The sequence below is a fragment of the Hylobates moloch genome, unplaced genomic scaffold, assembly GCF_009828535.3.
Source record: "Hylobates moloch isolate HMO894 unplaced genomic scaffold, HMol_V3 SCAFFOLD_9, whole genome shotgun sequence".
Lineage (NCBI taxonomy): Eukaryota > Metazoa > Chordata > Mammalia > Primates > Hylobatidae > Hylobates > Hylobates moloch.
The window spans coordinates 24,806,924-24,829,211 of record NW_026652284.1 but is presented as its reverse complement, the minus strand read 5'-3'; the positions used below and the strand labels follow the sequence as shown (position 1 = coordinate 24,829,211).

General features: G+C 47.3%; 1 protein-coding gene across 3 annotated transcripts in view; it reads right to left on the bottom strand.

The window, feature by feature from the left end:
- ARID1A (AT-rich interaction domain 1A) overlaps window positions 1–19,997 on the bottom strand; it is an 87,150-nt gene extending 67,153 nt beyond the window's left edge. Inside the window, exon 1 of one of the 3 annotated variants that reach the window (XM_032759430.2) lies at window positions 18,475–19,997. In XM_032759430.2, the coding sequence (XP_032615321.1) occupies window positions 18,475–19,611 (1,137 nt within the window). In that variant the 5' untranslated portion in view covers window positions 19,612–19,997. Of the gene's footprint in view, window positions 1–7,587; window positions 8,795–18,474 lie in introns of those variants that run through there. The other 2 variants (XM_032759431.2, XM_058444446.1) reach the window with 2 other exon arrangements.
- Between the last annotated feature and the right edge of the window lie 2,291 nt (window positions 19,998–22,288).

Sequence of the window (22,288 nt, the reverse complement as noted above, 5' to 3'; positions counted from 1 at the left end):
ATTTTATGCTTTAAAGTAAACAACATTTCAACAACAGGACTGGGCAATTAAGTGAACTTTAAAAAGTTCTTATCCTGGCCGGGCGCGGTGGCTCACGCTTGTAATCCCAGCACTTTGGGAGGCCGAGGCGGGCGGATCACGAGGTCAGGAAATCGAGACCACGGTGAAACCCCGTCTCTACTAAAAATACAAAAAAAAAAATTAGCCGGGCGTGGTGGCAGGCGCCTGTAGTCCCAGCTACTCAGAGAGGCTGAGGCAGGAGAATGGCGTGAACCCGGGAGGCGGAGCTTGCAGTGAGCCGAGATTGCTCCACTGCACTCCAGCCTGGGCGACAGAGCGAGACTCCATCTCAAAAAAAAAAAAAAAGTTCTTATCCTAAAAATTCCTGAGAAACGGAAAATATCACCAAAGTCTAGGAAATCTTGATGGTACGCAAAGACACACTGGTATACTGCATCCCAATATATGCTCAAAAATTAGAAACTTTTTCCCCATGTGAGGTGATATAGATTGAAATCAGAAAAAGGTACTTCCTCCCACAGACCATCCTCTGGTGCTTCTACTAGGCAAAGGTCCTTGGTATGGACGGACCACATGCCCAACTGAATATTGCTGTCCTTTTGATGTTTTCTGCCCTACTTATCATTACCTACCATTAAGTGATATGGTACACTTAAGGAATACATGGAGGAATACAGGAATGTACATTCCAACTTTTGTTCTAAATGCATCTTCTGATCTAGTTTCTAAAATACTCCTCCCTCTTCCATGTTAAACTGATTTGCAGGTAAGTGCTGAAAACAAACAAACAAACAAACAAAGTAAATAAAGGTAAAAACTGCCCCTAGCCACAAAACTTCAAAGCCTCGTTTTCTTTCTCTAACTTCTCCCATTCTTTTTATTTTATCTACAACTGCAAACTTGGGCTGGTCTTTCAGTTATACAAAAAAGATCCTAAATTTCTCTAATACAAAGTTTTCTATATCCTGCCAAAGAAGGTATCTGTGACCTATCACTGAGCTGTAGGAACTTAATTTACATGCAGTCTGGGATTCTGTTTGTCATCATGCTTCTACATCAATCCAATCAAGTACTGTATGTTGATAAAAACACCAAGCAGCAGCAGCAATGCCACTGTTTATTTCATTAATTCCTAGGGCTGCCTTGGACTACTTCCCCAAAATACCAGTCTTTCACTAGGTCCCCCTAAGTCCACTCTGAACTATAGCAGGCACAATTAAATAAGTTAAAGAATGGCCCAGGGAATAGTCAACCTTATTAAGATTATAGATGTGGCGCGGTGGCTCATGCCTGTCATCCCAGGGACAGAGCAGGTGGATTATGGGAGGCAGAGGCAGGTGGATTATGAGGTCAGGAGTTCGAGACCAGCCTGGCCGACATAGTGAAACCCCATCTCTACTAAAAATACAAAAATTAGCCCGGCATGGTGACACGCCTGTAGTCTCAGCTACTCGGGAGGCTGGGCTGAGGCAGGAGAATCGCTTGAACCCAGGAGGCGGAAACTGCAGTGAGCCGAGATTGCGCCACTACACTCCAGCCTGGGCAACAGAACGAGACTCCGTCACAAAACAAAACAAAACAAAACAAAGATTATAGATGCATCCAAATCCTTAGGTTTTAAGGTCAGCAATTCCCTGGATGGAAAACCAGAGTTACTACAAATTCTATAGTTCTTCTCAAAGTTCCGAAAGTATGCTGGTACATACCAACGTCATCTACACCACTGTCTATACAAACTATACAAGTATGTACAGGAGACCCTCACTTCATGATTTATCCCAGGAGTACACAGGGCCATACCAGTCACCAGTTGTCTTTTCAGAAGCTTATTGTCTCTATTCTTTGCCATCTCTGGCCAGGATAACCAAGTTGGGATGGACACTTGGCATTCTAAACTAGTCAACATTTAACTCTCTTTTTCCCTACCCCCTTCGCAGTCTATGATGCCTCGAAATTTCCCTTTGGTGAATGTGTTTGGCTGGGTGAGCCCAGCTATCTTAATTTCATTTTAACCCAAAATACCATAATGAGACCACATATTGGTCACTTGAGGTTTTATGTTGGAGTTTTAAAGAAGCCAATTCAAAGTGGCACTGGGAAAGCAGAGGACTGAAAGCACAAACTGTAAAGAAAAACAATGTTACAAACCTGTCCTGGGTCAACAGAACCCCAAAAACAGATGAAGGAATCTGTCTCCAGACCAAAGACAATAAAGTGGGAAATGAGAAGAGGTAGAGACCATTTAGGAACTTATTAATCAGACATAGACATTTCCTCCCCCTAGTTAGCCAGGCTTTTCCAAGAAAGGAAAGCAGATACCAAAAATCTTCACCGGCTGGGCGCACGCCTGTAATCCCAGCACTTTGGGAGGCCGAGGCAGGCGGATTACTTGAGGTCAGGAGTTCGAGACCAGCCTGACCAACATGGTGAAACCCTGTCTCTACTAAAAATACAAAAAAATAGCCAGGCATGGTGGTGGGTGCCTGTAGTCCCAGCTACTCGGGAGGCTGAGGCAGGAGAATCACTTCAACCCAGGAAGTGGAAGTTGCAGACAGCCAAGATCATGCCATTGCACTCCAGCCTGCACAACAAAGCAAGACTCTGCCAAAAAAAAATAAAATAAAATCAATCTTCACCAAAATGATGTTAGTCTGAAACTGGTGTATGCTGTATCTCCATTTTACCAGCTCTGGTGTGGTAGTTACTGGAGTTTCCATGTGCTCTGCATTCTACTAACGCAGAGTTAGACATCAAAGGAGAAAATGAAAAAGGAAAAAAGAAAAAGACAAGAACAGAGAAAATAAAGCTTAAAAGTGATAGTTTAAAACACACATGCACACACACACAAACATAAGATTCCTTACTAAAGTACTCATCTGTACATACAAATATGAAATCACAGATTAAACTGTAGTCTCCTCCTGGAAACTACTGCCTTCACTGCCAGCTAGGTCCCAGTGATCACAGCTACGCTTCTCAGGCAGGAGGGGAAAGAGGCCTGGTAGCAGAATACTTGTTTTTAATGGGAAGGACAGAGAAACCACATAAGGTGTTCATAAAGTCCAAATGAATTAGAACACTGGTTCTTCACTTGGTCTTCAAACTGTTAATATTTATCACCTGACCACTTCTGTAACTCCCACATCTGTGCCAAGCACAATCCTTATTCATTACGTTATACAACCGGAGACAGGTCTTGGCTCCAATGTCCACCCCTCAGAGAGTCCTCATTCACTGCAGAGATGAGGTGGCTTGTTCAGGAATCTACTTAGAGGGTTTATTTTTATTTTTATTTGAGACAGGGCCTTGTTCTGTTGCCCAGGCTGTATGTAGTCCAATAGCACAATCAGGTCTCACTGCAGCCTCCAATTAACTCCTGGGCTCAAGTGATCTTCCTACCTCAGCCTCCCAAGTAGCTGGGACAATAGGTGCATGCCACCAGGCCCAGCTAATTTTTAAAATTTTTTTTCAGTAGAGACAAGGTCTTGCTATGTTGCCGAGGCTGGTCTCGAACTCCTGGGCTCAAGCAATCTTCTCATCTCAGCCTCACAAAGTACGGGGATTACAAATGTGAGCCACTGCTCTCGGCCTACTTAGAGGGTTTATTTACTAAAACTTCACAAGAGACACAAGGAAAGAAATTCACAGCAAAACTCAGACTGGCCACTAAGCAGCAGGGGGTGAGGGAGAGAGGTCAATAAAGGCTTACTGTGAGAACACCAAATCACCCAATGCCCTGTTCTCAGATCAGACAGCCATCACAGGCAAAAGGGACATCATGGCATTTAATTAGTGCTCCAGCACTGACCTTTAAGTGGCATTTTCAAGAATCACTTTCTTGGAAAAGTGTACTGTATTGGCCATACTTGGAGACCACCATAGTCAAGATCCTTTTTTTTTTTTTCTATATATAGACAAGGTCTTGCTGTGTCACCTAGGCTGGAGGGCAGTGGTGCCATCATGGCTCACTGCAGCCTCAGCCTTCCTTGCTCAAGTGATCCTCCCATCTCAGCCCACAAGTAGGTGAGACTACAGGTGCGCAACACCATGCCTGGCTGATTTTTTCGTTTTTGTAGAGATACGGTTTTGCCATGTTGCTCAGGCTGGTCTCGAACTCCCGGGCTCAAGCAATCCGCCCAGCTCAGCATCCCAAACTGCTTGGATTACAGGCATGAGCCACCATGCCCTGCCAGTCAAGATCTTAAAATAGCTTTCCCACCTTCATCAAAATCCCAGGACCACAGGTCCAGATTATCTTCATGCCATACTGCCAAAGAACTAAGAGAAAGAGAAATGGAAGGCAGGGAGTCCCCAAGTCCTATAAACAAGCAGACATGTTTTGCGACTAGAACTTATCACTGCATAGTAAAGGTCCATCTCAGAAGTATTTTCTTTCTTCTCCTGTTACTGGCTGAATGTTTCTGAAACCCTGAAATTAATGTTGAAGCCCTAACCTCCAACGTCATGGTATTATTAATAGGAGGTGGGGCCTTTGGGAGGTAATTAGGGTTAAATTAAGTCATGGGGGTGTGCCCCCATGATGGGCTTAGTGCCCTTATAAGAGCAAGAGCAGGGGGCGCTGGCTCACGTCTGTAATCCCAACACTTTGGGAGACTGAGGTGGACAAATGGCTTGAGGTCAGGATTTTGAGACTAGCATGGCCAACATGGTGAAATCTCGTCTCTACTAAAAATAAATAAATAAATAAAATTAGCTGGGCGTGGTGGCGTGGACCTGTAATCCCAGCTACTCAAGAGGCTGAGGCAGGAGAATCACTTGAACCTGGGAGGTGGAGGTTGCAATGAGCTGAGATTGCGCCACTGCACTCCAGCCTGGGTGACAAAGCGACACTCTGTCTCCAAAAAAAAAAAAGAAAAGAAAAGAAAAGAAGAGCAAGAGACATAAGAAGCTAAGAGGGCACTAATTGGGGTGGTAGACCAGCAAGAAGACAGAAGACAGTTGCCTACATGCCAGGAAGATGACTGTCACCAAGAACCCAATCTGCCAGCATTTTGATCTTGGACTTCTCACCCTCCAGGACTTCAAGAAGTAAATGTTTGTTGTTTAAGCCACCTCGTCTATGGTATTTTGTGACAGCAGTCCAAGCAAACTAACACACTCCCCTAGCCTCAAGCATTTTAACCTTTTCTCCATTCAGTAATACTTTTTTCATAGGAGGGCACATATACATAAAACATCAATCTATGGTATAACTTAGAAGCAGCCCCTCAGGTAATCTGGATATACTCTGCATCCCAGTTGAGTGTAAATGTATAAATCTAGTAGTTCTCAAACTTCAGTGTTCATCAGAATGGCCTAGAGGACTTGTTATAACATATTGCCAGAGTTTTGGATTCGGTAGGACTGGCCAAGGGTCTGCGCTTCTAAACAGGACCTAGTAATGCTGATGCTGGTGGCGAGGGACCACACTGAGAACCACTGCACTAATCCACTTCTCAAGCTGGAACAACAGGTGGTGGGTGGGTGGGTGGGTGGGTGTGTGGGTGTGTGTGTGTGTGTGTGTGTGTGTGTGTGTGTGTTATTATTTTTTGAGACGGCGTCTCGCTCTGTCGCCCAGGCTGGAGTGTAATGGCGTATTCTGGGCTCACTGCAACCTCTGCCTCCTGGGTTCAAGCAATTCTCCTGCCTCAGCCTCTTGAGTAGCTGGGACTACAGGCATCCGCCACCATGCCTAGCTAATTTTTGTACTTTTAATAGAGACAGGGTTTCACCATGTTGGCCAGGATGGTCTCGATCTCTTGACCTTGTGATCTGCCCGCCTTGGCCTCCCAAAGTGCTGGGATGACAAGCATGAGCCACCGCACCCAGCCTGTGTGTGTGTTTTAAAGCACCGATAGGCCGGGTGTGGTGGCTCATGCCTGTCATCCCAGCACTTTAGGAGGCTGACGTGGGTGGATTACCTGAGGTCAGGAGTTCAAGACCAGCCTGGCCAACGTGGTGAAACCCCGTCTCTACTAAAAATACAAAAATTAGCCAGGCGTGGTGGCACGCACCTGTAATCCCAGCTATTCGGGAGGCTGAGGCAGGAGAATTGCTTGAGCCTGGGAGGCAGAGGTTGCAGTGAGCTAGATCGTGCCACTGCGCTTCAGCCTGGCCGACACAGAGAGACTCTGTCTCAGGAAAAAAAAAAAAAGGCAAGCAAGCTAGCCCTGATAGCTGGCATAGTGACACGTGCTTGTAGCTCAGCTACTTGGGAGGCTGAGGAAGGAAGATTGCTTGAGGTCAGGAGTTTGAGAGTGGGCTATGATTGTGCCTGTGCATAGCCACTGCACTCCAGCCTGGGAAACACAGAAAGACCCTGTCTCTAAACAAATTTTAGTTTAAAAAAAAAAAAAAAAAAAAAAAAAGCATTACAATAACTCAGATGTAGCTAAAAACTAGGGAAAATTTTGAATTCGGTAAAGACCAATATTAGCTTTAACCACTCAATTCTATCTCTCCTGAATTGAGAAGCAGGGCCAGTGGGAACCTGGGGTCCTGGGTGGGGGGTGCTGTCGAGAACTTCCATGGTAGTGCTGCCATCTTCCTACGTCACCCTTCTGGCCTCCTGGCTGGAGCAGGGTGGTAGCATTCCAGGGGTGCTGGGTGCCGGGGAGGAGAATGTGAGGTAGATTGGTGGATGCATAGGAGGAAGGTGGGAATAGTGGTATCAACTCTCCTGGAAGCTTGCTTCTGAAAAGGACGGTTGGAGAGTGGGAGAGATAGTTGTGGGATTGACCAATCAGGAGTCACGTTAGAATTGTATCTGATAAACGAATAGTACTTTCACATATCTAATATTTACTATAGCTTCAAGGTATATATTTTTCCTCATTATATAGTTGAGAATACAGATTCAGAGAAGTGACTTAGCTAAAGTCATAGTGCCCTAAAAGAACTTTAAACCTAGGTTTTAAGAGATGACTCTGCTATGAAACTTTGTATGTGGCACTCGACTTTATGTGTTCATTTCCCCCAAGTGGCAAATTAAGACAATAATCCCCCAGGCGCGGTGGCTCATGCCTGTAATCCCGCACTTTGGGAGGCCGAGGCGGGCAGATCACGAGATCAGCAGATCGAGACCATCCTGGCTAACATGGTGAAACCCCATCTCTACTAAAAATACAAAAAATGAGCCGGGCGTGGTGGCGGGCGCCTGTAGTCCCAACTACTTGGGAGGCTGAGGCAGGAGAATGGCGTGAACCCGGGAGATGGAGCTTGCAGTGGACCAAGATCGCGCCACTGCACTCCAGCCTGGGCGACAGAGCGAGACTCCGTCTCAAAAAAAAAAAAAAAAAAAAAAAAAAAAAAAAAAAAGACAATAATCCCTGCCTCTTCAGCAAGTGCTCCAAGTTTCTGGAAAAGTAATATCACTCTGCATATATTTTCATAATTCAAGTCACTTTCACTCAGATCAAAGTGAAAGACTCTGGCTGGGTGCAGTGGCTCACACCTGTAATCCCAGCACTTTGGGAGGCCAAGGCGGGTGGATCACAAGGTCAGGAGTTCAGGACCAGCCTGGCCAACGCAGTGAAACCCCATCTCTACTAAAAATACAAAAATTACCTGGGCGTGGTGGCGGGCGCCTGTAATCCCAGCTACTCAGGAGGCTGAGGCAGAAGAATCACTTGAACCCAGGAGGCAGAGGTTACAGTAAGCTGAGATCACTCCACTGCACTCCAGCCTGGGCAACAGTGCAAGACTCCGTCTCACAAAAAAAAAGAAAAAAAAAAGTGAAGGACTGTATCTTAAAGCCTGAGTCTCACTCTCAACCCCAAAGATCCCTGTTGAGAAAGAGAGGACCGGGGACCAAAGGACCGGATGCTGCCAGTTCTCACCAATGGAATCACAAGGCAGCTATAAACCAAGTGCCATGGCCATTCATCAGAAATCCAAAACAACAAAACCCTAAATGGAAGGGATGGAAAGGACTGACAGGACAGAGCTCTAGGCACGATGTCAAATTCTAACTAATGGCTTTTCAGTCTTTCACCCCATTTAAGAGTTTCAGGCTATTGTAAAAATAATGTCCTAAACAATCTTGGTGCCTGAGTAATTTATTTTGGAGAAGCAAAATTAGTATTTTAGACTGTAATACCTTTGAAGAGTCAGACAAACCTTGTCTACCTTGTCAGACAAACCCAACTCTACCTTTTACCAGCTATTTTCCCTAGGGCAAATTTATTATCTTACTCTATTTCCCCATTTGTAAAGTAGGAAGATTAATAATAGAACCCACCTCCTATACAGTTTTGAAGATTAAATTAGGAAATTCATCAAGAGGACTAAGCATAATGCTTAGCACATAATAAGTACTCAAATGCATGGCGGCCATCATTTGAAAGTCAGGATCCTTGCTAGGCACAGTGGCTAAAGCCTGTAATCCCAGCACTTTGGGAGGCCAAGGCCAGTGGATCACCGGAGGTCAGGAGTTCGAGACTAGCCTAACCAACATGGTGAAACCCCATCTCTACTAAAAATACAAAAATTAGGCTGGGCGTGGTAGCTTATGCCTGTAATCCCAGCATTTTGGGAGGCCAAGGCGGGTAGATCACGAGGTCAGGAATTTGAGACCAGCCTGGCTAACATGGTGAAACCTCATCTCTACTAAAAATACACAAATTAGCCGGGTGCAGTGGAAGGTGCCTGTAGTCCCAGGTACTCGGGAGGCTGTGGCAGGAGAATCACTTGAACCTGGGAGACGGAGGTTGCAGTGAGCTGAGATCACACCACTGGACTCCAGCCTGGGCGACAGAACAAGATTCCATCTCAAAAAAAAAAAAAAAAAAAAAAAAAAAAAAATCAGCCAGGCGTGGTGGCGCATGCCTGTAGTCCCAGCTACTCAGGAGGCTGAGGCAGGAGAACCCCTTGAACCCAGGAGGCGAAGACTGCAGTGAGCTGAAATCGCGCCACTGCACTGCACTCCAGCCTGGGCGACAGAGCAAGACTCCGTCTAAAAAAAAAAAAAAAAAAAAAAAGTGAGGATCCTGGTGAGGATCTGTGACCCAAGAACAGATAAACTACCTACAGAATTGTTCTCCAAAAGCTTTGTAATATGGTTCTCTTTAGCAGCCTAAATTCCTAAACAAGCAAAATGTTAGAAATCTGGAGACTAGAAGCCGGTTATCCAAACCTAAATTACCAAGAGTTTCACATAACGGTAGATCAACCTGTGAACTCCAACACCTTAGGACCAGAACAGAATGTTGTCCAAAGGGCAAGAGAAAAAGACATACATATTTGCCAAAGAGAGACAGTAATAAACCAATTCCCAGCATTTCTGCCCTGTTCTCTAAGGACAACAGAAAGCAATAATGTCTACCCCAGACAGGAGAAATCACCGGGCAAGAAGAGCCCAAAGATATATCAGTTTCCTCCAAAAGGAAGCATCCAACACTATGTGGCCTTTAATCCTCTACCACGTGGCTGAACTTGCACTTTTCTTAAAGTCAAAGTACACGGCAGTTGAGAGTAAACAGCTGGGCCCAAAGGCATTCATGCCCGGCAAGCACGTTGTGACCTCAAAGAAAACATGAGGCAAAATAAAAACACCAAGCACACACCAAATGGGCTTTTAATTGACTGATATCACACCAACCCCCAAGCTCCCCTGGTGCTAGATCTTAAGGGGAAAGAAGGGTTCCTTTTAACAGAGACGCCTATAAACAAGCAAGCTGAAAACGAACAAGTTTAAGAGAGAAAAGCATACAAAAATCTTGGCTGCTAGTGATGAGCCATGGAAAATCATGAATGTGCCAGTGCCAAGGGAGGAGGAAGTCTAATATCTAACTTTGCAGACTTGGGAACATAAAAGCAACAAAGCCATAAGGAAGCCCAAATGCAAAAGAGAGAAAAAAAGGCACATGGCACATTTCCTCTTCATATGGGTAGCAATTCAAGCAGCGCTTTGGGCCTGCAGAGCACTTAGCTCAGTACCCAAAGCCCCTTAGTATTTGTATCAACATAACTTCCTGGAGGGTGACAAAAATCTGTCCTGGATTACTGGGTGATTTCTAATATGTACCATAACCAACACTAAGTCAACATTTTAGGGATCAAATTTCCTACTCTGCAGCATGTTGGAATGCATTCTTGGCATTAGACTTCTTCCCATTCCAGTCCACCCTTAAAAATGCAGAAGCCACTGGGAAATAAAGACTCAACCTGTCCCAAGATAATATTCCAGCTATGCACAAGTGACTAACAAAAACAAACAGAAGTTCATTCAGATGTCCCTTCACATTCAGTAAAAAACAAATTTCATCCATTTAAATGGAGAGGACGGGTAATTTCAAGAAGAATACTCAAGGCTATTAAGTCAATATTCACCCAAACTTGGATTCCTCTAAAACCTGGGATTGATCAGAGTTCAAGCCCCTAAATACCTGTAATCCATAGGAGGTTAACTATGGTGCCCAATTCTGAGTAACTGAAAACCCACTTTTGCAAAATGCCAAAATGGCAAGGCAAAAAAAGTGGAAGCAATATTTCTAAACTAGAATGTTTATCCAAGACTCCAGTACTTTCAGCAGGTCATGGACTATTATTTGAGGGGAAAAAAAAATGTCCGAGCACGGTGGCTCACACTTGTAATCCTAGCACTTCGGAAGGCCAAGGTGGGTGGCTCACCCAAGGTTGGGAGTTCAAGACCAGCCTGGCCAACATGATGAAACCCCACCTCTACTAAAAATACAAAAATTAGCTGGGCATGGTGGTGGGAGCCTATAATCCCAGCTACTCAGGAGGCTGAGGCATGAGAATCGCTTGAACCTGGGAGGCAGAGTTTGCAGTGAGCCGAGATTGCACCACTGTACTCCAGTCTGGGTGACAGAGTGAGACTCCATCTCAAAAAAAAAAAAAAAGACTGCAGTACTTCTGTACTGGAGCAGTGTAACCAATCCTTCTCCAGGTAGAAGCATTACAGTGGCCTGGCACTGAACACGCCATGCAACTTCAGCTGTTAAGCATCCACTCATGATCCTTGACCAGTGAAGTGCCAAGGCCCAACCATAGATGGACCAGCAGGTAAAGAAACCAAAATCACTATATTCCAGAGGCTCCACAAGGATTAAGCATTGGTGAGTAGCATTTGTTAGCTGCTTGGCCATAGTAATCTAATAAAAAACAATTTTTTCTTTTTGTTTTTTCTGAGACAAGGTCTTGGCTCTATTGCCCAGGCTGGAGTGCACTGGCGTAACCATGGCTTATGACAGCCTCAACCTCCTGGGCTCAAGCGATCCTCCTGCCTCAGCTTTCTAAGCAAACTGGGACCACAAGGCACGTACCACCACATCCAGCAATTTTTGTGTCTTGTAGAGATGGGGTCTCGCTATGTCAATAGCCTGGTCCCAAGGCTGGTCCTGGGCTTGGGCAATCCTCCCACCTTGGCCTCCCAAAGTGCTGGGATTACAGGTATGAGCTATCACGCCCGGCCAAAAACAGTATTAAAGGCCATTTCTATGAATAAATGGGCAGACTGCGTATGTGAGTAACTTACCTAACCCATCAACCTCAACATAAGGTCTAACACAAGCAACTTGACTTGAGCACAGCTCCCAGCTCTTCAGAAATAGCAGCCTAAGAGTCCCAACAGGTACTTCATCGCTCTTGTTTTAAGAAAGGTCAACTAACTCTGCCAAGACAGAAAAGGTCCAGACTCACCAACAAAGTTGAACCACCATTACTACAGAGCTGTCCAGGGCACACAACTCCGAAGGTGACATGACCTTCCAAATCCAAATTTACTAGAAAAGTGCCCCTAAACTAGCCAAGAACTTAACAGTCTGTACCAAAGGCTCTACCTGACCACAAGAACCACTAAGACCCTGGAACCACTCTTTCAGGGAGTTTTATGATTAGACTCCAAATTCTCAAAGTCATTGGAACACTGAGACGACTACTGGTCTGGAGATGGATGTGCAATGTGGATTCTATCAAACCCATGGAACTTAAGAATAGCATTATGAAAAGGCAAATTAGTATTCTAAGTTTCTTGAACATTTAGCTTCACAAAAAAAGCCTCTGAAAAGCTGTCCCAGGTTAACCCTGCCAAACTGATTGAACTTTTTCCTCTAATTCCTTCAGCTCACATGTTTAGTGTGGTCTATATCCATTTATGAAACCTTGCTTTTCAAGTTTTCCAGATGTGTGCACATAAGCATCCTGCCTAAGAAAACTAAATGCCTCTGAAGGAGATATTGTTTCTACCTTTTAAATCTCTTCCTAGTACCTAGCTGGTGTAATCACACAGGGCTATTTCCCATCCCCATTGGAATTTCCAGATCTCTCTGACTTAGAAACAATGCTCTCAGCAATAAGTCTGAAGTTCCTAATACCCTCACTACCAACATACTGGGAAAGGACCACGCAATATTAAGCAACCTATGTCAGTGCCAATCCAAGTTTTTGTGTTTTGTATTAAAACAAGCTGATAGCCTTTGGTAGTAAGTTAGCCGAACCTAAAAATCATAGTCAGGACCATAATTACATTCATATTCCCTGCTACTATATAAAGAGCTAAGTCAAAAGGACACTTCCAGGACTCTGGTCTAAAAAACACTTCTTATAAAGAAAACTGGTGTCAGAGTCAATGAATCTAGTTAAAAAACATTCTGAGAAGGTAAATCTGGTCATCTCACAAGGCTACCAAAGAAGAGGACCACAGACAAGACAGCTAAAATATTCATAGATTCTTCTTCTTCTTTCATAAAAACAATGTGTCACTGAAGGAGCCCAGATATGTTTTTAATCCTAAAATGGCAATTTCAAAAACAAAGACTGTATCTACTCACATAATCCTTCAAATAAGATGCAGTGAGTCCCCAAACATTTGGACTTTGTACTGACCCAGGAACAGGGTGTAGAGGCATATTAATTTTATCATAAGTGATGCACAGAAGTCCAATAAAAACTGTATAAATAAACCCAGGCCATTGGGTAGTGGACTTATAATCCCAAGTCCAACAGCAAAAGTGAGGATAAAGATGACACTCAAGCTGCAGTATCTTTTTTCTTCTTTCGAATATTCCAGAAATGCAAACCCAAGCCAAAAATAATCTCACCAAACTACCCTTTAAACCTCAAAGTCTCATAAGCCAAGTGTCTGGGGTAATACTTACCTTACTATTGACAGTTAGGATCTTCTTTCCAAACTTCTATTTTCACTACAAAACTGCAATTGACTTTAACAGGATACCACGTGCCCTGAACTCAGCATGCAGCCAGGGCCACAGAGGTTTCACTGCCAGGGCAGCATCTTTCCATTTCAATTTTTTTTTTTAGATCACTTCTTATCTCCACACTCACTGCCCCCCAGCACTACCCTTTTCCTATCCCCAAGTCTTTTTCCCCAATGCTATTTTACTCCACCACATGAGGAGGCTAGCACTATCTTTGCTCAAAAACTGTTTATTAATTTGCCTGTCAAACATTCTATAGAACAGTTTACATCTTACTACAGAAATCTCCTGGGTACATATTGACAGCTCAGCAAGTATTTACACAAAGCTCTGAAACATTTGGTTCCTTCAGAGACGACAGAAGATGCTGTATCAAGCGGAGAATTATCAAACGCTGTTCCCTCTGCCTTTTTCCCTCCTTTATAAAGGGAAGCTTCCTTCCTCTAATATACTTAAATTACACTTCTAAACTACTAAGCCAGGAAGAGAAAGAATAGAAATTCAAGTGTACTGGAGAAGAGAAAGAATAGCATTTCCAGGACCACGTGCAAAGCACACCATGTAGTTTTTTAAACCATAGCTATGAGAAACAACAAATGCACCTACGAAATTGACCCTGAAACACAGCTTTTCCTCTTCCAGTCTCAGGAACTTTTGCTTCTCTCTCAGCAAAACTTACAGGGCAAGTCCAGGCACTCAGATTACAACCAACTGCCCAAACCAGACCCAGACCTGCCCAAACACCGGGAGTCTGGAGAGCTTAATGCTGCCTCTCTCTCCCTACCCTTCCCCAAAAGCAGCAGAATATTAACACTGAACTTATGAATATCCATTCCTCACCCCAACCCCAAGTGCAAAAGCCTCCTGGGGATCCTGAAGCAACTATTTTTCAAGTTTTGCTTTAATGACATCTACCTAACTTTCCAATGACTAGTGTTTTAAAACCACCAGCCAGGGGGAATGACTAATGACAAACAGATTAACAGTTACAAGGCAACAGTGTGGTAGAGCTTTTTCTGTAAAGGTCCACAGACCACAATGGCACCCAACTGTTCAGAGCTTGTTCCTGTGAATCCCAGGAGAAAATAGCTTTGAGTTCCTTCAGCCCAGGGGAAGAGAGACCCCCGATTTACGTACAGAAAGCTGCCCTCATAACAAGCCAGCTATGGAAGCACAGATGTGTAGCATCTTAGAGTGAGAAGGTCATGCAGACCAACTTCATTTTATTGATGAGGGAGAAAATGAAAAACAGAGAAAGCAAATGACCTGCCCAGGGTCACACAGCTTAATCTGGAGCTGTATGTGGAACCTAAACCTCCTCCTTCCTCCTCCTGTTGTGAGTCCTGTGCTCTTTACCACTAATGCAACACACAACTCAAGTATGCATCAGTAATAACAACTTAAGTGTGCGTCAGTAATGATAATGACCAATCTAAACAACAAAAAACCCAGAGATAAAAGCCACAGGAATCAGGACTCCATTCAAGCCCCAGGTATTACAGCTCACTGGCAGAAAAGAACTACTCGGTGCCAATATATTTGAATACCACACTTTTACCGTATTTACAAGCTTCAGTTGCTTCTAGAATTTTGAGAGTTGAAGCCAATCAATACAACCTTTTGAGGGGCAGGAACAGGAAAGGGCCTTGCCCATTACTTTGTTAGCTTATTCCCACATTTTAAAAAAGTTCACTAACCTCTTTGCAAAAGGCCTACTGTAGACATTACACCTACAGGAGTCAATCCAATATATTAATGTTTAATACAATCCAAGACATCCTATTTCAGCAGGTGCTGCTTGTCACGGTTACTCATGTCACACACAAAGAAAGGAACCTAAAAAGTCCTCACAGGGCCCAATACACAAGAAGCCAAACTTGGTCCTGGCTGCTTTCTCTGTTCTCACACCACCATCTCAATCCTCATCACCCCAGTTCTCTCATGAACGGTAGAGAAACATGAAACCCCCACAACTAAAGTGCCATCTCAGTGTGGTTTTCCTGGTCCCTCCTACTTGAGAGAGCTCCAAGAGTCCTGTATTTCAGCCAGCCTAGAATTTCTGCCAGTAGGCATTCCCATAATAAATCTAGGATTCCTGTATCTGTTTCCCAGGAGTCAGAAATATCATTTGATGTTTCCATAGTAGAAACTAACAACCAAACTTCTACAATCAAATCCAACTTGTTCCTGGACTATTTATTGTATTTTATGTTTTACCTTGGTAAACTGGTACTACTCTCAAAGTATTATTGCTAAAAAGCGTCCCAATAAAAAGCCTTAAATCAACTTCATGTGTGTAAATAACCTAAAACTATATCATCAGTACCGGGATTCAACACTTGAGATACACTACTTATGAAAAGGAATAAAGTAAAAGTTTGTCTGAGATCCTCCCAGCTCCTGTGAAAAAGACATAGCCACAATACACACACTTACCTAATCTTTATTTCATAAGCGCAGAGTCAAATGAAAACGTTATCACCTTAGCTGTGTTAATTAAGTCTCTACAAAATATTCTTAATCTAAGACTGGGCCAGGGAAAGATGGGGACAGAGCAAGACTTTTTAATTTAAGAATGTTCAAGAGTAGAGCATCATGGTCTGAAAAGAGGTTTATCCTCAAGTGGCAAAGAGGAATTCAGAACAAAGTCTGAACCTACAACTCTCACCCAAACTACTACCACACACCTGAAGCAGTCCATAAAACTGGAAGCTGCACTGTCTCTTACACAACTGAATGCTCACCAGCCCATTCCCTGGATCTCTGGGGAGTAGACAACTGAGCTGAAATTAATTAGGAATCTATGTTGTGTGGGTCTAGTGATAATAAAAGAAATGAGAAAATTCATGCAAAGGCAGCACAGACAGGCTTCCAAACAGGGACTGTATCTATTCTCCTATCATCTACACAGAAAGTGTTCCATAATTTAATGACTGAAAAACAGAAATCATTATACCAAAAGAGTTGGCTTTTTCTTTAAAAACTCTGACTAAGTATTTCCAAACCAGCAGAATTCAAATCAATTTTGCTTTTAAATGAACCCTGACTTACCACCCCAAATGACTTATTCTAATAGTTTTCAAGAGGTAAAATTTTCAGCCAAAACCAAACAAAACAAGGGGAATGAGGGGAAAGAGGTTCAGACTATAGGATGACCCAGAGACAAGAGGATGCTGTCTTTTAAAACAAAACTTTTCCTCCAGACACTAGAAAAACAATATAACATTTCCCTATTTCTTGTCCAGATGCAGAACATCATGGAAGATGTAGAATCTAGGCACAGAGCTCCAAGCCCACCATCTAACACAGCTAATTTCAAAATGCCCAGCTCAAAGGAAGAGTAGTAAAGTAGCTCTAGGATGGGCTGGGAATACAGCTAGTAAGTGAACAAAATTTCCTCCTAGCACAAAAGCGCAAGGGGTTTGGAAGGGGATGAATGGAGCTTCCCCCTCTTTGAAAACATGTATGACTCCACAGAATACTCAATATCCCTGACCAAAAGCACTGCTGACAGAGCATGATGAAGATGGAAGAAAAGCAACAAAATAAAACAAAATAGAATAGTATAAAAAGATACTTAGAAGTTGCAATTTCTAAGCAAATCTTAAGTGTCATTCTAGGTCATATCTTCATATCTTGGAAGACAAGAAAAAAAGTAGAACATACATTAAAACGCAAAGGAATAAACTGTCCAGTCTCTATTTCAAAGCTCTAAAATGATGACAAAACAGAAAACTAGACTTTTTTTTTATTCCAGGAAAAAACAATTTCACCAAACCAAGCCTTTAGGAGAAAGTCCCTCAAGATCATGAAAGACACCAGCTTCCCTTTAAATTAAGCTGCTATTCCAAAGTTCAATTAACAAAAGTGTTAACAAGATTCAACATGTAAACAAAGAATGAGGCCAGCCTTCCTTAAAACAGAACGCTTGAACCTAATACAAAATTCCTCAGAAAGCTCCCAGTTCTAAAAAAAAATAACAAAAACTGTTTTCTCCCCCCCCATAAAGATCCCACATTTGCCACTCAATAAAAAGCCCAGTAAAATCATTTCAATTCTGCAAAGCAACCAGTGTCAAAATTACTCAAGACAAATGCATCTTCAGAGCCATCAAAGAAGTCATTTATACCATCAGGAAAGTCACAAAACCAAAACAAACAGCAAACCCATTGTAGAGAAAAAACTCAGCTACTGTTCTGACAACACAGAATTCATTTCAGGCTGCATAAAACATAACAAGCAAAATAAATCCAAGGTACAAGCAAAATGCCATTGCCTCCTCTTTTGTTTCGGGCACAATGTAACAAGGGCAGGCTGTCTCAGGCTTTGCTCCTGCTGATACACTATTGCTACTTAAACCTCCCTCCTCAAGGTCACAGCCAATTTCAGCTCTGGAATAAAAGGCAGATAGTGGCAGCGATGGTTTGGGTTATCACTGGCAGAAAAGCAGAGTGTAAAAGTTTATGAGCTCATCAGGATTGTTGTACCATTACATCAGAGGCAATTATAAATGGCCAAGAGCAGGAGATGGGGAGCCAATCAGATCACAGATAGGATGTCAACCTAAGACCAACTGTCTCCTGGCTTTGACAGAAGGATTTTACCTCCATAATTCAAATCCCAAACCAAAGCAATCTGCACTTACTACTCCAATCACTCAGCTGTTTACCAGCACTTCCAGGGAGAAGCCCAGGCCACTGGGCCGGCGGAGCCTAAGACAGGAGATGGCCCGGGCTGCCCTAGGTGAATCGCAGCCGGCCTCTAGCAGCTCCCAAGCAGTCCCCTGCCCTCCCCTCGAGGTCCCCCCAAGCTCTAGGGGCCCTCTTTGAAAGCACAGATGGGGGGCGGCCCAGAGGAAGGCCGGGGGACGGAGAGGAGCGGCAGGTGAGCAAAGGAACCTTCATTCAACTCCTGGGCTCCTACCACTGCCAACACTCCTAACCTGAGCCCCCAGCACCCCCTCACCCCCGGGACCAGGCCCTTCCCCGCACACTCTGCCCCGCACCCCACCAAGACCCCTGGAGTTCGAAGGGACCAGGGGAGAGGAAAAAGAGGAGCAGACACCTCTGGGAAAGCCCGACACAAAGGCTGAAGGAGGGAAGGAGAGGAAGGCAGACAGGCAGCCATTTTAAGAGAGAAGAGCCAGACAATGGCAGCTCCCCAGCAGTGGGGGCCCGGGACTGAGGGGAGCCCAAGGCTGTGGCCCGCTCACCGCAGCCGCCACCCACCCCCAGGACCACGCTCGCCCCAGCCCCCTCCCCACTCAGCTGTGTACCTGAGGGGTCCGGGCGAGCGGCTGCCCCCCGCCGCCGCTGCTCCCAGGGCTCATGGGCGCGTGGTGGCTCCTTTGTTGGGCCCCTCCCGAGGCGGCCGCCGCCGCCGCTGCCGCCGCCGCAGCCCCCCAACACTGCGAGGCCATGTCCGCCGGGCCCTTGCCGGCGCCCCCGTCCTGGGGCCCGCCACCGTAGTCGCCCCCGGGGTAGCCCTGGTAGCCCCGGGCCGAGCTGGGCGACGTGAGCAGTTGGTTGAGGGTGGGGGTGGCGGTGGGCTGGGGAGTTCCCCCGCCGGCCGCGGAGGGGCCGCCTCCCCCCATGGCCCCGAAGCGCTGCTGAGCGAAGGACGAAGACGACGAGGAGGCGGAGGCGCTGGAGGAGGGAGGCGGCTTGGAGCCGGCAGCCGCCGCCGCGCCGGAGCCCGGAGTGCCACCTCTCGGGGAGCTCAGCGCGTAGGCCGGGGCGGGCGGGGGGTAGGCGCTGCGGTTGGGGTAGTAGGAGTTGTACTGGTGGTTGGGGAAGCCGTGGTCGTGAGAGTTCTGCTGGGGCCCCGCGTAGGGCTCCAGGCCCCCGCCGCCGCCGCTCTGCAGCGCTGCCAGGCCAGGGCTTTGTTGTCCGCCATGTTGTTGGTGGAAGACGGCGGCCGCGGCGGCAGCGACGGCAGACGGGCTCCGGCCGTAGGGTTGCCCGAAGCCGTAGGCTGGGGGCGGCAAGGCGGCCGCGGCTGAGTGAGGAGGCGCCCCCACCCCATCGCTGCTGCCGCCACCGCCACCGCCGGGCGGCTCCGTGAGGTTATTGTTCAGGGCGGGCCTAGGGCCCGCGTTCCCGTTCGAGTTCTTCAGGTCCGGCTCCGCGCCGGGCCCGCCGCCGCCGCCGGCTCCGCCGCCGCCGCCACCCCCATTGCTCTCGGCCCCGTCCTGCAGCTCCTTTCCCAGCGGCTGCGGCGGCCCCACGGCGGGGCCCTCGCTTTCCTGCCCGGCGGCTGCCTTCATTTCCCCGCGCTCGGCCGCTGCCGCCGCCGCCGCCTCGCCCCCCGCCTCCTCCCGCTGCTGCTGCTCGGCTTTCTTCAGCTCCGAGGGCGGCGGCGGCGGCGGATTGCCCAGGCTGCTGGCGGCGGCGGGGGCGACCTGCGCGGCCATGATCCCCGCTGTCTCGTCCGCGGAGAGACCCGGCCCTGTCTTCGTCGTCTCCCCCCCTCCCACCCCGCCCCGGGGCCGAGTCCCCCGGGCTGCCCTCCCCACCCGCCCGGGCGGGCCTCGCGGGGCTCCGCTGCTGCGCTGCGCTCGCTCCTCTCCCCCCCGCCCCGCCGGCTCAGGCTCCGGGCTGGCGGCGGCGGAGGAGGAGGAGGCGGCGGCGGCCGAGGCGCCGGCGGCTCAGCTGCTCCCGGCTCTGTAGGCTCGGGACCCGGCTCTCCCGGCTCATTCCCCCCAAGCCCTTGCCTGGGAATGAGGGGGGCGGTGGAGGCTCCGCTCCCCAGGGCCTGGCCCCGCTGTGACTCTCCGCTTTCTGCTGCCGGAGAAAGGAGGAGGGAGGGAGGGAGGGAGGGAGGCGAGGGGGAGGGGGCGGGGAGGGAGGGAGGGAGCGGGGGGAGGGGGACCCGGGACGGGCGGGCTGGAGGGCGCGCGGCAGCAGCCGGAGCGCTGGGAGCCAGAGTCAGAGCGCGGGCCGAGCCGGGCGCCCTGCCTCCCCTCGCCAGCCGCGGCTTGGGTCGAGGCTGCTGCGCGGCAGCGGGCGGGCGAGCAAGCGGTCGGCCGGACTGAGCGGCTAGAGCGCCCCACTCTCCTCCGAGTCCCCCTCACTCCGACACGAGGCTCAGCACTGCCATTTTACCCAGCGCCGTCGCGGCCGTCTGGCAAACCCGGAGTGGAGAGCGGAGCGGGCGCAGGCCGTGGAACGGACTCGCTCCCTTCCCCTCACAAAGGAGGAGGGGAGAGAACAAGCCGCGGCGGCGGCAGGCCCTCAGCCGCTTTCGCTAGGTAGTGCCGCCGCCGAAGGCTTCGGAGAAAACCCGGCCCGGAGCCCGCGCATCTCTGGAGCCTGCGCCGCCTCCCTCCCGGCGTCCCTATCCAGGTCTGTCCCCTCCCGGCCGTACCGAGGGGAGCGGGCAGCGTGAACTTTACCCGTGGCTGCAAAATTGGCCAGAGCCTGAGACCGCGGCCGCCTCGGCCCAGCCCTGACCCCCTGGCAGCGGGCCCGGTCCGTTGGCTGCTGCTTAGCACCTCTACAGCACTTTTCGTCTTCAAAGCCTTCTAAGGACCCCGCTAAAGACCCAACCTTTTTTACCCTCTTTGCAAGCCCGAAGGAATGACTGATCATTGTTCAGACGATTCGTTTCCCACTCGCCTGCCCTCATTAGCCGGTCCTTACAAGGCTCTGGGGGCATGAGGTCCGGATTATCCCCATTTTACAGAATTGAAAGAGAGGGGAGGGAACTGCCTGTCACTTAAAGTCAGAGGGCAGAGGAGGGTGACTTTAAAAAGAAGTGGAGTCACCAAAGCTGCCTTCGGTCTACTTGCCTTTAAAAAAAAAAAAAAAAAAAGTCAAGTTGTGAGCACATTCAACAATGGGATCAGAATATCAAAATGGATTTGAAGTCAAAACTGATCATCTCACCACTGACTTAAAATGGAGGCCACTGAAGTTGCTTTAGGAGCATAGAACAGTTACCCAGCAGCAGAACCTAAGTTTCTCACTCCCTCTTAAGAAAACTTAGCCTACAATGACCAGTAGCCCCAGTCTCCAAAGACAGTACCTTCTAATACTGAAAACCCACAGAAGAGGCTCCAGGGACTGCAGGAACCTGAGTGTTCAAACCATTACAGAAGAGAGATGCAGAAAATGGAAACCATTTTCTCCTTGAAGAAAAGGCACAGTCCAACAAGTCACTTAGAAAATGGATGCTTCTCAGATTTGTCTTCTATCCTGTAGCGTAAAGATTGTTTAAAGTTTACCGTTACATTCTAAGAGACCCCGATTGAGCTGGAGTTGGGTAAAAGGCCAGGTTTATCTGAAAAGATCGACACACACAGAAAGCTCCGGTGTTCTCCTGATCTACAGGCCCCACCAAATCCCAGCAGCAGCCTTTTCTTCCTCAGATTTACTTGGAATGTTCTGATATGACAGGCTACAAAAGCCAGAGGGGATTCCAGCTCCTCACCAGACCCAAGGCTGCCTTGGGAAAGGCCCAGGCCAGTGTTCCTAGACACCAGGATCTCTTTTCCCCCTCAGATTTTGTAAAGGGAGACTTCATGGCCACAGGACCATTAGCTTAGATTATGCAGGGCCCCGGAGTGCTGGCAATGTCCCTGGTCACTATGAATAATTCCAAAGCCTGAACTCATTTCTCTCCCCAAGAAAACTTAGTGCATCCTACACCAAAAAGGCAAAACCTTCCTGTTAATCTAAGAGTGATGAGATTAAAAAAAAAAAAAAAATTCCCACAGTTTTATTCTTCTCCCCTCCCCCGGCCTCAAGCCAAGAACCAAACCAGCCTACCAAGAAGATCCGACTGACTGGTATGGGCCAGTGCCCTCTTTTCACTCACAGTCCTCAGGGGCAACAACTCTCCCCGGTGCATTAGGTCCTAGAAACCAAATTATAGGCTGCCTCATAAATAGAGCTTGGCTATTTAATCAACTGCCCCTGAGCTGGCAAACAGTCCTGAGTCCTGCACACAAATGAGGATTTTTTTTACACGCAATTACTCTGCCATTTTCCTCAGAGCTGGGGTGTAATGGGAAACCTGGAGCCCAGTGAAAATCTGGAAGCTAGAATGGATTTCTCTCCAAAGAAAGCCCTCATCCCCTTTCTTCAATG